The sequence below is a fragment of the Cyprinus carpio genome, chromosome A10 (assembly GCF_018340385.1).
Source record: "Cyprinus carpio isolate SPL01 chromosome A10, ASM1834038v1, whole genome shotgun sequence".
Classification (NCBI taxonomy): Eukaryota; Metazoa; Chordata; class Actinopteri; order Cypriniformes; family Cyprinidae; genus Cyprinus; species Cyprinus carpio.
This window is the reverse complement of record NC_056581.1, coordinates 20,604,932-20,619,348: the sequence shown is the minus strand read 5'-3', so window position 1 is coordinate 20,619,348 and position 14,417 is coordinate 20,604,932. Positions and strand designations below refer to the sequence as shown.

Below are 14,417 nucleotides of genomic sequence, written 5' to 3'. Positions count from 1 at the left end.
TTAGTTTTGGTTTTGTCATTATTATAGAGTTGCAGTCGACATGACTTTTAATAAGCTGAACAGGGATAAAGCCCCATTCTTACAAATCATTAACTTAAAAAAAAAAAAAAAAAAAAAAAAAAAAAAGTTGGTTTAGGGTTTAGTTACCCTTTAATAACAGAGTTCGATTCCTTACAGCGCCGTCGGTCTCTCAGTGCGTCCGTCATCGGTGACGTCACCGCGTCCGAGCTGAGGAGGGAATTTCCTTTCGGCTCGTGTTAAAGGGGCGGAAGTCAGTCAGGCGCTCGCCGGAGTTTCTAAACTCGTGTTCTGTCTCTGTCTTCCTCACTCAAGGTTTGACTCCGCAGCAGCTCAGAGGTGAGTGACATGAGCTCGCGTTCTCGGTGCTTTACGTGGTCGCGGCGCGACGCTGTAACGCATGAAGCTGACAGTCTTACGATTCGCGTGGAGTAATAATATTAATAAAAACAACAAACTAGCTTCACCCTCTGAATCTGATCCGAATTAAAGTTGTTGTAAGTTTCAAAAGAGGCTTTACATAACGAAAACCTTTAATATTAAACCGCAATCCGACTGTAATGTGCACGGTAATGTTTACCGGTGGCCATCGGTTAACTACTGAGGAAGTTTAACGGTTATTTATTTTTTCGCGCTGTTTCGGTTTTGAAAGTTAAAGCGGTTTATGAATATCATCCAATGAGGAAGTGGTTATCTGCTCATGTTTTCGTAAAGGCGTGTCAGTATATCTTTAGATAAGTAGATTTATTGCTATTTATTTGATAATTTGCGTAGTTTGTTTAGGGATTTATGTTTGCCTGTTGCATGTGTAGGTTTCAGGTGTCATTCTGCTGTCATTTTGTCCTTGAGAGTTTAGTTTTAAGTAAGAAACAAAACGGAAATGTTAATAGTTAACATGAGAAAAGAGTAAAATAGTCGGTTTGTGCGTCAGTAACTTACAGCAGATGAAATCCTCACTTTGTCAATTTGAATCGGTTTGCTCTAAGTGATGTTGCATGTCCAATAACAGACATTTGAGGTTTTTTATTGGCATCGATTTTTCATGAAAAAGTCATTCACTTCTAAAAAAAAAAACATTCCCAGCAACAGTGCCACTGAAGCACAATTTTGGGTTCTTCAAAAAACAAATCAGCATTTTTTTTTTCTTAGTGTAAAGAACATTTTAATAATCTAAAGGACCTTTTGTGGAATAGAAGGTTTCCATAATTGGTAAAGTTTCGTCATGGAAACGTAGATGCCAATCAAGAACTTATTTTTAATAGTGCATGGAAGTCAAAGGTTCTTCATGGAGTGGATAATAATAGTAAGGTTAGCTAACACACGGTTTAAATTCACCAGGAACATAATTAACAGTCATTTCATGTAATTTTGGTGGTTCCAAATGATTAAAGGTCAGCGACCTTAAAGGATTAGTTCAGGATTTTTCTCTATATATATAATGGACGTCAATGGGGGACCAATGGGGTGAAGGTCCAAATTGCAGTTTCAGATGAGTTTAAAGTTGGAGGAGTTTTTTGCTCTATGCAATGTTTCTGAACTGGAGTACACTGACTAAGAGCTAACTGGAATTTGGACCATCGCCCCATTGGTCCTCCATTGACGTCCTTTATATGGAGAAAAATCCTGGATGGTTTTCCTCAAAAAACCTTCATTTCTTTGCGACTGAAGACAGAAAGGCATGCACATCTTGGATAACTACTTGCTAAATTATCAAGGAATTTTTATTCTGTAAGTGAGCTAATCCTTAAAGCAAGAAAGTGAGTAGTATGCTTGCTTGCGTGTGTGCGCATACTATATTTTCATACAAAATCATCCCCAGAAGTGAGCTGAACTTGATGAAACCTTCTTTAGGGACACCTGGGGAAGTAGTCGATCAAAAACAGGATCGTCCCAATGTGTGTAGGTGGAATTGAAACACAGCAACACTTCACCAACCCCCCTAACCTTAACATTCAATAGACAGGACTGAGTTATTACAGACGGACGTGATCCAGCACGCCTGAACTGAACCCGGCTCGGGTGCGGTTTTGCGTCTCCAGTCTGCAGGTGATGTCTGTGGGAGCTTCACCATTGGGATTTTTTCAGTTTGAAGTTGGTAATAGTCTAGTAAAACACAATAATGTTTTGTTCAGGTGCGTTCCTGTTACATAAGAGCCAATGAAACGCGGGTAATCATTACTTGGTCAGCATTACAGAGCACACCTGTGTTTTACTGGCAAGTGCCGAATGCTTTCGCAGCTGACTAACCAAACAGAGCAGCGTCTGAGAATGTGTTGACGGGTCACTTTGGTAGTTTCTAGGTTCTGAGGGCAGACCTGCATGGCTAAACATTAAACTTTTAAATGTTGCATTGAAAGTCCAGCCCTGTTAGAGCTTGTTTCTTTATGTGTTGGCGTAATAAATTCCCAAATTGCCACCTATGGATCTGTAGCTCAACCCTGTCTACACATGCAGTGATTTAACGGCTGTCATAGGCGTGTTATTTCAGAGCTTGGATGGATGAAGAATTAGGTTATTCCTCCATTAAATGGAACTTTCCATAAACTGTTTTTTTGGCCGATATGACGTTTGGCTTTGAGCTTAAGCTAATATTCACTCTTAAAAATAAATGTTCTTTATTAGCATCGATGGTTCAATGAAGAACCACTAACATACATGAAAGCTTTCCATTCCGCAGAGGTTCTTTTTAGTACATTCTTCACTCTCACGTTCTTTTAAGAACTGAATACTGAAAGGTACTTTGGCGAACTGAAAATGGTCCAAAAATGAAGTGCTGGGAGTCAAAATGTTATAGTTACTTTATTTTACTAAATAAAATGTTATGCTTTTATTGGTCTGCTGGATGCAAGGCTGTCCGATTTCCAGGGCGTGCCTTTGGTATCACGACGTAACGGTCACCGAGCATCCTGGCGCCATTCGCACCATGAGAAAAACCAACCGTGACTGATAGATCAGTGGAAAAGCTTCTTTGTTTTTCTCACAGTTTTAGCTCATATGGTGACTGACATATTGAGCCTCTGTGGTTACCCCTTGTTTATAGTTTAAAAGTTTGTTTTTGTGTATTTGACTGGGCATGTTTCAAGCTCCAAAGTAACTAATTACCATTATTATGTGCTTAAAGGAATAGTTCACCCGAAAAATATCATTTTCTGACAATTACTCTGACTATCCAAGATGTAGATTTAGATTTAGTTTATTTCTTCATCAGATTTGGAGAAATGTAGCATTCCATCACTTGCTCACCAATGGATCCTCTGCAGTGAATGGGATTTTGATTTGAGAGACAACAGGAGATGGACTTTTACAATGCAGGAAGTGTTATTATGGATTATGGACACACATTTTAGCCAGAAGCAATGGTTTAATGTTAAAATGCCTTAATGGTGTATTTGTTTCTTGCATTATAAAATCTAATCTTACATTTGCGTAAAATTTGTCGACTTTTTGAAGTGTTTGTTCATATAGATGCTTTCAGGCTAACAGTCATGGACCAAAAGTTTGTGAACCCCAGCTTAAAGAGAGTTTGAAGGAGCTCCGCTTATGTTATTCTGACTCTGTCTGAATCACAACCCTGTTGTTAATGTAGATTTGAAATGATACGGAAATGTACCCGTTAGAAAGCCAGTGTGACAAACACAAACAGCCCTGATGGCTTCAAGCATGGAAAAACTCTTCATTCACTCTATTCGGGAAGTTCTCAATACATGCTGTTCCCTATAACCGCACCCTTAGTGCTTCCAAAGGAACTGCTGTCTAAAGAATGTTGCATCATCTTCACTTATTCATTCAATAGTCACAGACACAACATGAGGCACACAACACCTCTTTGAGTCACCAGTGACGTTCATGTTCTTGTTCCATTCAACTCTGGTATTCAGTTATTAAATAGATGGCTGCTAATGTTAATGTTGAGGTTATATGGTGCATGTTGTCATCCACATACTTCATTGACTTTCACTGGCCCTCATCTTTCCATTTGTCCATTTTTATAACAGAAAATGGAAAATCCACAGTGTGATATATAAATAAACATCAATACACATGGTCACAGCGTTTGACGAATATGAATGCATGTTTGAGGGTGTGGAAAGAACCAGATCAGTTGAAATAAAGCAGGAATGTTTTGCATGTCCTCAGTTACTGACACACAGTGAAGTCTGAGCAGGTGAATAACGTTGCTTCGTTAGTGTTGTGGCTGCGGGACATTCCTGAGCGAGACCCCCCAGAGTCTAATCCGTTCCTCTGGAATGTTTCTATTTGGCCTGTGCTGGATTTTACCAGGGTTTTACGTCACCAACAACTGCCCGCTCACCCGTAAGCTCTTAAAATACTTGCCCGTGCGCACCAAGATCCCCTCATCCCGTCATGTTTATATAAATAGAGATTGCTCTTTTGTTTTATCTGTACTTATGAGATAAGTTTAGACTATGAACAGTCTTGTCCCTAGATTTATTTAGAAACCTGTAACATTTTCCAGATCAATCAGTCAAATCTCAGATGCTCTTCTCTGTTTGTCTATTTCAGCCTAATAATTGGATTTCGTATTATTTTCTTTGCTTGTTTTTATGTGTGTTTGTTTTTGTAATATGTATTTGTGTTGTTGTTGGTTTTTTTTTTTTTTTTTTTTTTTTTTGCTTATTTATTTGCTTACATGCATTCATGTATTTATATTTTAGTTTGTTTGCTTTATTTTTATTTATTTGATTGGGTACCAACTTAGGACCCTGTGAAATCAGTTTTATTTTTTCCTAAATTCCATTAAATTTTTTCCAAATTCCGTTTTAAAAATTTTTTTGGATAGTTTTTTTTCTGTTTTAATTTTTTTCCCACTCCTTTTAATAATTAAATTAAAGTTTATTTATCAAAAAGCAAGTTTAATTAATTAAAACCATGAAACTTATACATTTTCACATCAATTTAATTTAATTTAATTCAATTTAATTTAAAGTTTAACAAAAATTACATGTGTAGGGCCCTATGAAATGTTACATTTTTTTTCTCACCATATTTTTTATTGTTACCAAATTCTGTGTTTTAGCATGTCTAATTATTTGAATGCATAAAACAACTTAATTTATTATTATTTTTTTTCTTAAAGTAGCCTAGATTTTTTTTCCCCTCAGAAATTCTGTGATGTGTATTTAAATTTGTCTGGTTATCAAATCAAGGCATAAAACATTAATTTAATTTATCTTTTAATTGCTGAAAATTAAGCAAACTTTTTTTTTTTTTGGCAAACAAAGGGGATTTGCTATAAAAATTAAAACATGGAAGAAATGTTGTGTGATTATTCCCTAAAAAATAATGTTTGTTTCATTTTAGTAGTAGTAGGCTATGTACATTCTACTGAAAAATAGACTTCAAATGAAACCAGACTTTTATTTTGACGGGTTGCCGTGAATACTTTTACAGTTCTGTGTATGTGATATGCTAGTTTTACTCAAATTAAACGGTCAAATGCTTATGAAGTGACTCTCAGAGCAGTTCTGGAGATTTAGTGAGACAGCAGACGCTGAAATCACCGCGAGTGTCACACGCGCTTCAGTATATGTGTAGTAGATGAAACCCGAGAGACGCAGAACATGCAGGATTCATATTTAGATCGACTTTTACGGCTTAATAGTTACAGATACTAGTCCATATCGTGATTTGATTTAAGTGTAATGACCTACTTTTGATTAATTCATTCAAAATTCCGTGACATTCCGCGTTAAATTCCGTTTTTATGCCTGGATTCCGCGATTCCGTCCACGTTTTCTGCATCGCGGAAATCATAGGGGCCCTATTAACTTCATTTGATGCTTCCAAGGCAAGGATTTTGTCCAAAGTTGCGAAATGACATGTTTACGTGTCAAAGGCGTCATTAGATCGTGTTTTGTTTCTGCATGATCAGTGACCTTTACTGTGTGTCCTGCTAAAACAACAACAACAACAAGTCTTTGCTGTCATTTTTCAGGCTGTAAATTGGACTTTGGCAGTACCCACTACAGTGACCCGCTCCACCATGAGTAACTACAGCGTGTCCTTGACCGGACCTTCACCCTGGGGCTTCAGACTACAGGGTGGCAAGGACTTCAGCATGCCTCTCACCATCTCCAAAGTGAGTGTCACCTTCATGTCATGCAAACTTTAAATGGCCCTTTAAATGTCAATAATAGGTGCATGAGAGACATGTAGGTCTTCTTTGAGTTGTGCATCCTCAGCATGTTGTTAAGCACATGCTATCAGGCTTTTGGGTGATGATGGACCCTGTTATGATGCTCATGTTTTGGTTACAGAGTTGGTGTCTCTGCTTTTCTCTCTCTATCTGTAGTTTATCCTGTAATCAGTATTAACCTCTTAAGCTTCGCGTCAGCTTTACGTCATATTTCTGACCATGTACATATTTCTTAACTATAAATTTGTTTTTAGAAGTTGGTCAGTTATATACTTGAACGTTTTAAAGTCTTGAAAGTTTGTTAACACAAGGATTCATTTCAGTCATACTTTGATACAGAACGTCCCATTTATTATGGGTTTTTTTTGTTTCTTGTATTGTATTTTCCAGCAGTGTCCCAGGTGAAATAAAAGTGGTATTTTAAGATTTATTTTGAAATAGTTGTCACTCAGAAATTGCCGGTAAATTTTACATAGCTACAAAGAAATAGCAAGTAAATGGATAAAATTACAGATAAGAAGGATAAAATTTTACATAAATGTTTACATTTAACAAAAACAGAAAATGAAAATATGTTAAATTAAGTCAATATTTAAATCAATTATTTTATTCATTTTTTTATTTTAATAAAATATTCTAACTTTTTGTAGACACTACAGTTCAAATGTATTTTGTTTAGTTTTTTTTTTTTTTGTTATTGTCTGTTTAATTGGATTATTAAAATATAATTATTTTTCCTACTTTTTTTTTTTCATTTGATTATAAAGCATCATCATGTTGCACATTTTCCAGGTCATCTTTGTTATCGTTGATAAAAATCAAAGAACTCCTCATCAACTAACAGTTTTGTCAGTAATTTTGTTCACTAGATTTACACTTCTTGGGCTTTTGGTTGTTCTTAAAGCTATTGGCAATGCAAACTTTCCATTAGCTCCGACCAAATTCTGGTCCCGTCGATCCAGTCAATTTGCCCACAATTTTTATTTTTATTGCATAAACTGTTTCACAAGACGTCTCATTATGGCAGTAAAATGAGTTGCGGTCTCTGTTGCCTGTTGACTTAAATTTTAAAATATCATTCAAGGATATTGCCTTTAATAAAGCGCTTTAGAGGTTATATTACCAAAGGATTTCCACCACGAAAAACAGGCATCTGTTTGAGGCCACAGGAAACAGATTGTCCAAGTAAGACACAAAGTTTAATGTGTTTGGTTGCCAGATTTATATTTTTGCCATAAAGCCGCTCCAAGAAAACCTCACCCATCAGTTCTGCTTAAACACGAGCCATCTGGCTCATTTATTCAGCTTATTCCCCATTGATCTTTCATGGACGGCCCCTAAATGCAGGTCTCTCACCTTGCTTCCACATGCAACACGGGCCTCGGAGGGACGTTATATATCATCTGCGATTGAGTTGGATCTGTCTGCAGGTTTGCACAGGAGCTCGAGCGCGCCAGCTGCACTCTTAACGCTCAAGTGGAGACTTTAAACCCCAGGAATATCTGTCTGGAAGCACCGCGACCGTAAATCTGAGCTCAGCTTTGGCAGGCGCGCGTGGAGCGAGGAGATGTTGGCACGGATGCTGATGAATGCTTAGTGCCGCATGGATGTAGCAACCTTATATCTCGGGGCGATTTGTACAGATCTTCTTGCTCTGCTCATCCACGACTCAATTGCATGTAATGGATAGTGACAGGAGTGGGATGTTGAGATATAGGGATGTATATGTCTCTTGTCATCTGTGCTTCTCCACAAAAAGCCGCCCTTTTATGGGCCACCGGATTGGCTGGAGTGGAAAGAGTGGCCTTGTGTGCCATGCATCGTGTAATGACCGGAGAGAAAAAGAGTGAGTCCCGGTGTAGACTGAGAACCGAACGCGCGGAGTTAAAGCAAGAGTTCACCCAAAAACAATCATTCTGTCATCATGTCTTTACAAACCTGTACAATCTTATAAAAAAGTACAAAGCTATCCCTGAGCAGTACTCTAAAGCACAAAAGATAAAAGGTACAGCTTTGTACCGTATTTATTAGTACCTTAAAGATGCATATTAGTACTTAGAGATATTTAGAAAAACTTATGTTTTATCCTTTGTTGAAAATGTCCTTTTAAATTTACTCAGTATTTTGTCATATTCATTCCTTTGATTCATTTAATACTCAAACGTTTAAATGTTGTTTGGGGTCTGTAAGAGTTTTTATTTGGAAAGAAATGAATGGTTTCATTCAGCAAGGCTGCATTAAATTGATGAGAAGTGACAGTAAAGACATTTATAATGTTACAAAAGATTTCCATTTCGAATAAACGCTGTTCTTTTGAACTTTCTATTCATCTGCGAATCCTGAAAAATAAAATGTATCAGTTTCCACAAAAACAAAAAACAAGTGTTTTCAACATTGATAATAATCAGAAATGTTTCTCGAGCAGCAAATCATCATATTAGAATGATTTCTGAAAATCATGTGACACTGAAGACTGGAGTAATGATGCTGAAAATTCAGCTGCGCATCACTGAAATAAATTACATTTAAACATATATTCAGACATAGAAAATGGCTATTTTTAATTTTAATAATATTTCACAATTTTACTGTATATGTAACCAAATAAATGCAGCCTTGGTGAGCAGAAGAGACTTCTTTCAAAAACATTCCTAATCTTACCGACCCCAAGCGACTGAATGGTGTTTGCTGTATTAAAGTAAAACCCAAAATTTTCCCTCTTATCTCATCTATAACAAAATCAAAGCCCTTTATCAGTAAACATTTCATAATTTTGTTAACACCACCCCTCTCCTGCTCTCGCCCGGCTGAAAGCAGTCTGTGATAAGCGGCGGATGGCTTATCTGCTGTAGGTATTAATAGTGCTGTGAATATTTCAGAAGGGCTGCACGGTGAGCCGTGTGTTAGTGTTTGCTGCTGATGAACGTGCCTCCATCCGTCTGAAGAGGTCTTGTGTCTGTGGGACACGTGGAGCTGTGCGAGCCGGACCGTGACGCTCTCGAGCGCTGCCCACCACAGCAAGGTTCCTGTGGGAGATAATGGCACTTCCTGTCAGAGGAAGTTATTTATACTCTTCGGGCAGCTGCGAGAGAAAGACGGAGCGACTGACACCAGCGGCTTAATCTGCAGTGGAAAACTGTGGAATGAGATCTCTCTCATCCCTTATTTGGTATGGTTGCTTTTCAGCTCCGGGGGCAATTATCTCAGGTTCCTTTTGATTCATGCAGAACGATTTTCCTCTTACATCACACTTTCTCATGCGCTGAGTCGTGCCAGCCGGGTGAGTGCCCATACGAGTCGCTGGAGCCGCACCCTGGATGTGTCGAGGCCTGAAACGCATGCCGCAGTCACACAAACCCACGTTACGAGCATGAAGACGAGCCAAAACCGCTGCTTGAGTTTCATAAAGTACGGATGTCATAAATGCTTTGGGCTTGTACAAATCGTATAAGCCCATCTGCCTGTACTTAAGAGTATTGAGTAACTTTTTTGCCGATCAGACACAGTGGCAGCTGAATGCTGAATCAGATGCTTAGAATGTTTTTTATTTACTTTTCTATAAATCAAAATTTTATAACAACTCCTGTTTGTTTGCTTGCTTGTTTTTTATTAATTTAAAAAAAAAAATATCTACCTATCTATCTATCTAAATAACTAATTCTATCTATCTATCTATCTATCTATCTATCTATCTATCTATCTATCTATCTTTGTTATTTATTGTTTTTGTTTACTTATGTGTTTTATTTATTTGTTTGCTCAATAATTATTTAGTTTGATTCATTTATTATCTTTAATTGAATAAATGTGCAGATCATTGAATATAATCAATCTCACCCTAACTAGCAAATCCTTAAATAAAATCGATTCTGCCTTTACTTTAGAGTATTGAGGGATATCACGGGGATATTGGAGATGGTTTCAGAGAAACCAAATACGGTTCTTGGCATCCTCTGTTTGATCCTTTAGAGTAGTGTGACTTTATACTAGAGTAAGAGATTCAGCGTTTGATTTATTACCCTTCGGGAACATAAAAGCTGAAGGTGTTGGGATATAAAACAGTGTAACTTAGTCACTGTCGATTCGAGTAACACGACTCTCCTGTAACAAACCTTCTCATCGGTTTTCAGAAGCGTTTAATGCATTTTTGCTTGATTTGTCCTCCTGTAAAGCGTTCCCATCTACAAACTGAACGCTGCCCGGCTGAAGTCATTCAGATAAGTCACATTGCATCAGCGCTTCTGCGCTCTGATCCGATTCAGATAAGTCACATTGCATCAGCGCTTCTGCGCTCTGATCCGACCGGGACGCTGCCTCCGGTTTCCCAGCATGCCTCGCTGCATTAAGATGGATCTTTGTCATCCGGGAGCCTGCTGTTAATCTCATCGCTCGCTGGAGGTTGAGACGGCAGCTGCCCGTGTTGCTTTTGGAGCGACGGTGAAGTGTTGATATTGCCATGGTCACGGGCCAGACCTTCACCACAGAGCCGCCTTTGTGTGCGAGTCCCAGAGTCTGGGACCGGCTCTTTCAGAGATGCGTTAGGTCACAAGCGTACTTTGAGTGCTCGTTCAAAACACTGCGAGCATGCATTCCTGCATTAATGTGGCAGAAGCAGTCCGATTTAAGATATAAACGTGTGTTAAGTTTAATTTGCTCAAGACAATTTACCTGATAATCTACTGTGTGTTTGTATTTTAAATTTAGAAATAAACTATTCTTGAAAAGTAGGACTATTTATAATCGGATTTCTCTTTAAGGTCATCTGTGTTATGAATTAAGTTCTGGCTGAAAATTATAGTGGTGGTGGGCAAAAGTTTTATTTATTTATTTTGTGTGTAGCTTCTGTTGGAGCCATTTCTATTCTAATATTTTGGACTGAATAGATTGAGTTATTATGTGTATTATTCATGTTTTTATGAGGATTTGTTTTTAATGTTATGAATTTTTGAATGGAGACACTTATTCAATTATTGTAATTACGTATTTAGCGCAGGTGAGGAAGTAGATGGAGTCTGTAGGGGAAGTGGATACAGATTTCAGACAGTTTGTTCATGTGCTTATGATTAGCGGTGAAGCTATGGCTCAGCTGTTGATTTTATGGACTGTTGTTTTGCGAAAATAAACAAATAATAAAATATTATACAAACAATTACTTCACCCCTACCTGGATAGCGGCTTATCATGAATGCGCCACTACAGCTCCTTTTATTTTATAGATTTTAAATATTCAAATATGTAATTTTATATAAACAATTACATGTGTTTACATTATACAATATATGTAATTTTTTCCTTTATATAATTATATACTATATAAAAATATAATTTTGCAGTATATTAAAATATATAAATGACTAGTTTTTTTTTTTAGAAATAGTTTAGTTTAAATGTGTGTATATATATATATTTAAATTTGCATATAATTTTATAGCATGTAAAATATATAATGTATTTTTAAATGTTTAGTTTCAATCAATTTTTTAGGATTTTATATATATATTTTTTATTTTTTTATATTTAGACAAAGATTTTTATACATTTATAAATAAATAATTTTATAATAAATAATTTTTATATTTTTACACACACACACACACGTATATGTAAGCATTTATTGAAATTGACCAGACGTACTACAGTATAATCTCAATTTGTTTTTTCAATTTAATTTTGCACTTGCATAACTATAATTGTTTGTGTTCAACATGTGCACAAAGTATGTTTCGCTCCTAATGCAGAATGTCCTGAAGCCGTGTCTGATGTGTTGAGGAAGTTTTTAGTCATTTGTTTACTGTACTTTACTTGAGTGGATCCTTGTGATGGCCGTAGAGCCCTGCGGCAGGTGCTGAAGCAGAGCAGTTCATCTGAGTTTGATTTGAGCGTGTGCATCAGCTAAACCTCCAGACGAAACACTTGTTCAGAATCGTTCAGAGCCTTTGTTCTGTGTGTAAATAACAAAAACTCGACGCTGCAGGGAAGGCGCTGGAGTCTGGTTTGTTTCTCTAGCGGAGTAACAGATGGGTCTTGGGAGATTTTTCTGAATGCATCCGAGAGCCCATTTATCAACATGAAAATTTAATGTTCTTTCCTCTTGTTCTTAGACAAAACACTAACACTCTATTTTAAGAGCCCACAAGAATGTCTGCGTAAACTATTTACTCAGTGAGCGGCACTGATCTGATGACGCTCTGATTTCCTCGTAATATTTGTTTGTCCGTGGCCTTTCCGAGTCATTTGACCTCCAGATGTGGGAGGGATCCGGCTTGACGTGGGGAACGGGATGGTTTATTTGGGCTGATTTTAACCAGGCCTGTTAAAGCACCATAAATAATGCTTGCAATGACAGGAATGGTTTATCAGGGGAGTTGGTTATCTTTAACGGCTGTGAGGGAAAGCCAAAATGATCCAAATGTACGCGTGATTTCAACTTTCCATTATGTTAGATGTCATTCATTATTCAGTTGTTTAAAATAAATGCCATCTAACAACAAACATGCAAATTTCGGGCCAAATTAAAGTTATAAATCACTTGGAAGGCTTTTCGTTTGCTGTCTTTTGTGGATAATTGCATAATTAGAGAAGTCTGTATTTGTTCAAATGGTGCTCTGAATGATCACGATTGATTTTATTTAAAAAAACATTGCATAATTTGAACGAATTAGTGAATTTCGTGACTGATCACTTTGTCTGCAGGATTATCATAGTTGACTAACACTAAAACTTCATATTTAATCTTCATAAACTTCTTGTTTAAATATATATTTATAAATAAATATAATAAAATAAAATACATTTATATAAACAATATAAATATAAAATGTAAAAAATTACAATAAAATAAAATACATTTATATAAACAATATAAATATAAAAATTACAATCAAAATATATATAATTATATACATGAATACATAACAATACCATAATTTAATTAATATATTGAAATTGAACAAATGTGCTACAGTATGATCTCAATTTAATTCATTACATTTTTCAAGAAACATGAAATCCACCTACACTAGGCTTATTATGCTTAACTAAAACTAAAACTACAAAAACATCTTTACTTGAAAAAAATAAACAAACAAACCATAACAATACACAACAAACAAACAACTATAACGCTGAAAATAAAATCTGAAACAAAAATAAAAAATGCAGCCATTTTTCATTTTAATCATCTTAGCATGATGTAATAAATAACTCAAATAAATCTGAAACAAAAATAAAAAAAGAAATGGACACATATAAAAGCAAACAAATAAAAAAAATACCTACTAAAAATGACAAAAAACACAATTTTTTTTAAAACTTTAACTACAATTAAAACACAAAAATTGAATAAAAATTAAAATGGAAAATATAAGAAAAACGGATTCAAAATATTATGAAAAACTATAATAATATTTCAAAACTAAAATAACACTAGTCTGTGCACGGCTGTTGTCCTTATCTCTGTTTTTGTTCCCAGAATGACGATATTGAAGCGATTGTATCTTTACTCAATGTCTTTTTATTGTTACTTTCACTGGCTCGTACATATCTCAATGTCAGTGATTAACTAGCATGAGTGTTCATGCTTCACATCACACTAAATCAATACACAGCCCGTCTCTTGGTAACAGAGCTTAATCAGATACTGCTATTGTGAAACACACCAATAAAAACAGCAGCTCATTTTTCATTATGGTTTAAGCATGTTGAATCAGATTCTGCGTCCTGTTCAAGAGATTAACCGCTTTTGGCTCTTCTAGATGTGCGTGTGTTGATGCAAATGTATATTAACGCAACGGTCTCTGTTCTGAAATGAAGTGAGCTGCCTAACTAGACAGCATCATAGAGAGCAAAGACATTATGATACTGATGCGTCTTTTATCCCAATCTGAACCCAGCACTGCATATAATTTACAGATGGGCAATCCCAGAATGCATTGGCTGAATACTTAGAAGTAACAGGGTTGTGCACTGTTTAAAATATATCTGAATAATTACAATCAAAAATCTTATTCACATTTTAAAATTAATCATAGAATGTCTTTCCAAAATCTGAGTTGTATTTTGAATTGAGGCAGCAAAGAGGATGCAGAATTGCAGTTTGAATGGGAATATAAGGAAGCCTGGTTACAATTAATTGCCATTCAGAGAAGTTAATATTACTGTAATTTATAGCTAGAAAACATGAAACAAACGTTAAATGTTGACCAGGGTGGAATGACACTTAATAAAATTAATTACCTGTGTT

General features: G+C 36.1%; 1 protein-coding gene across 1 annotated transcript in view; it reads left to right on the top strand.

Annotated features, from left to right (window-relative positions):
* The first annotated feature begins 201 nt into the window (after positions 1–201).
* Positions 202–14,417, top strand: part of LOC109097469 (PDZ and LIM domain protein 5-like) — a 77,518-nt gene continuing 63,302 nt past the window's right edge. The window contains 2 exon segments of the mRNA XM_042765705.1: positions 202–357; positions 5,975–6,118. Of these exon segments, the coding sequence (XP_042621639.1) occupies positions 6,023–6,118 (96 nt within the window). The 5' untranslated portion in view covers positions 202–357; positions 5,975–6,022.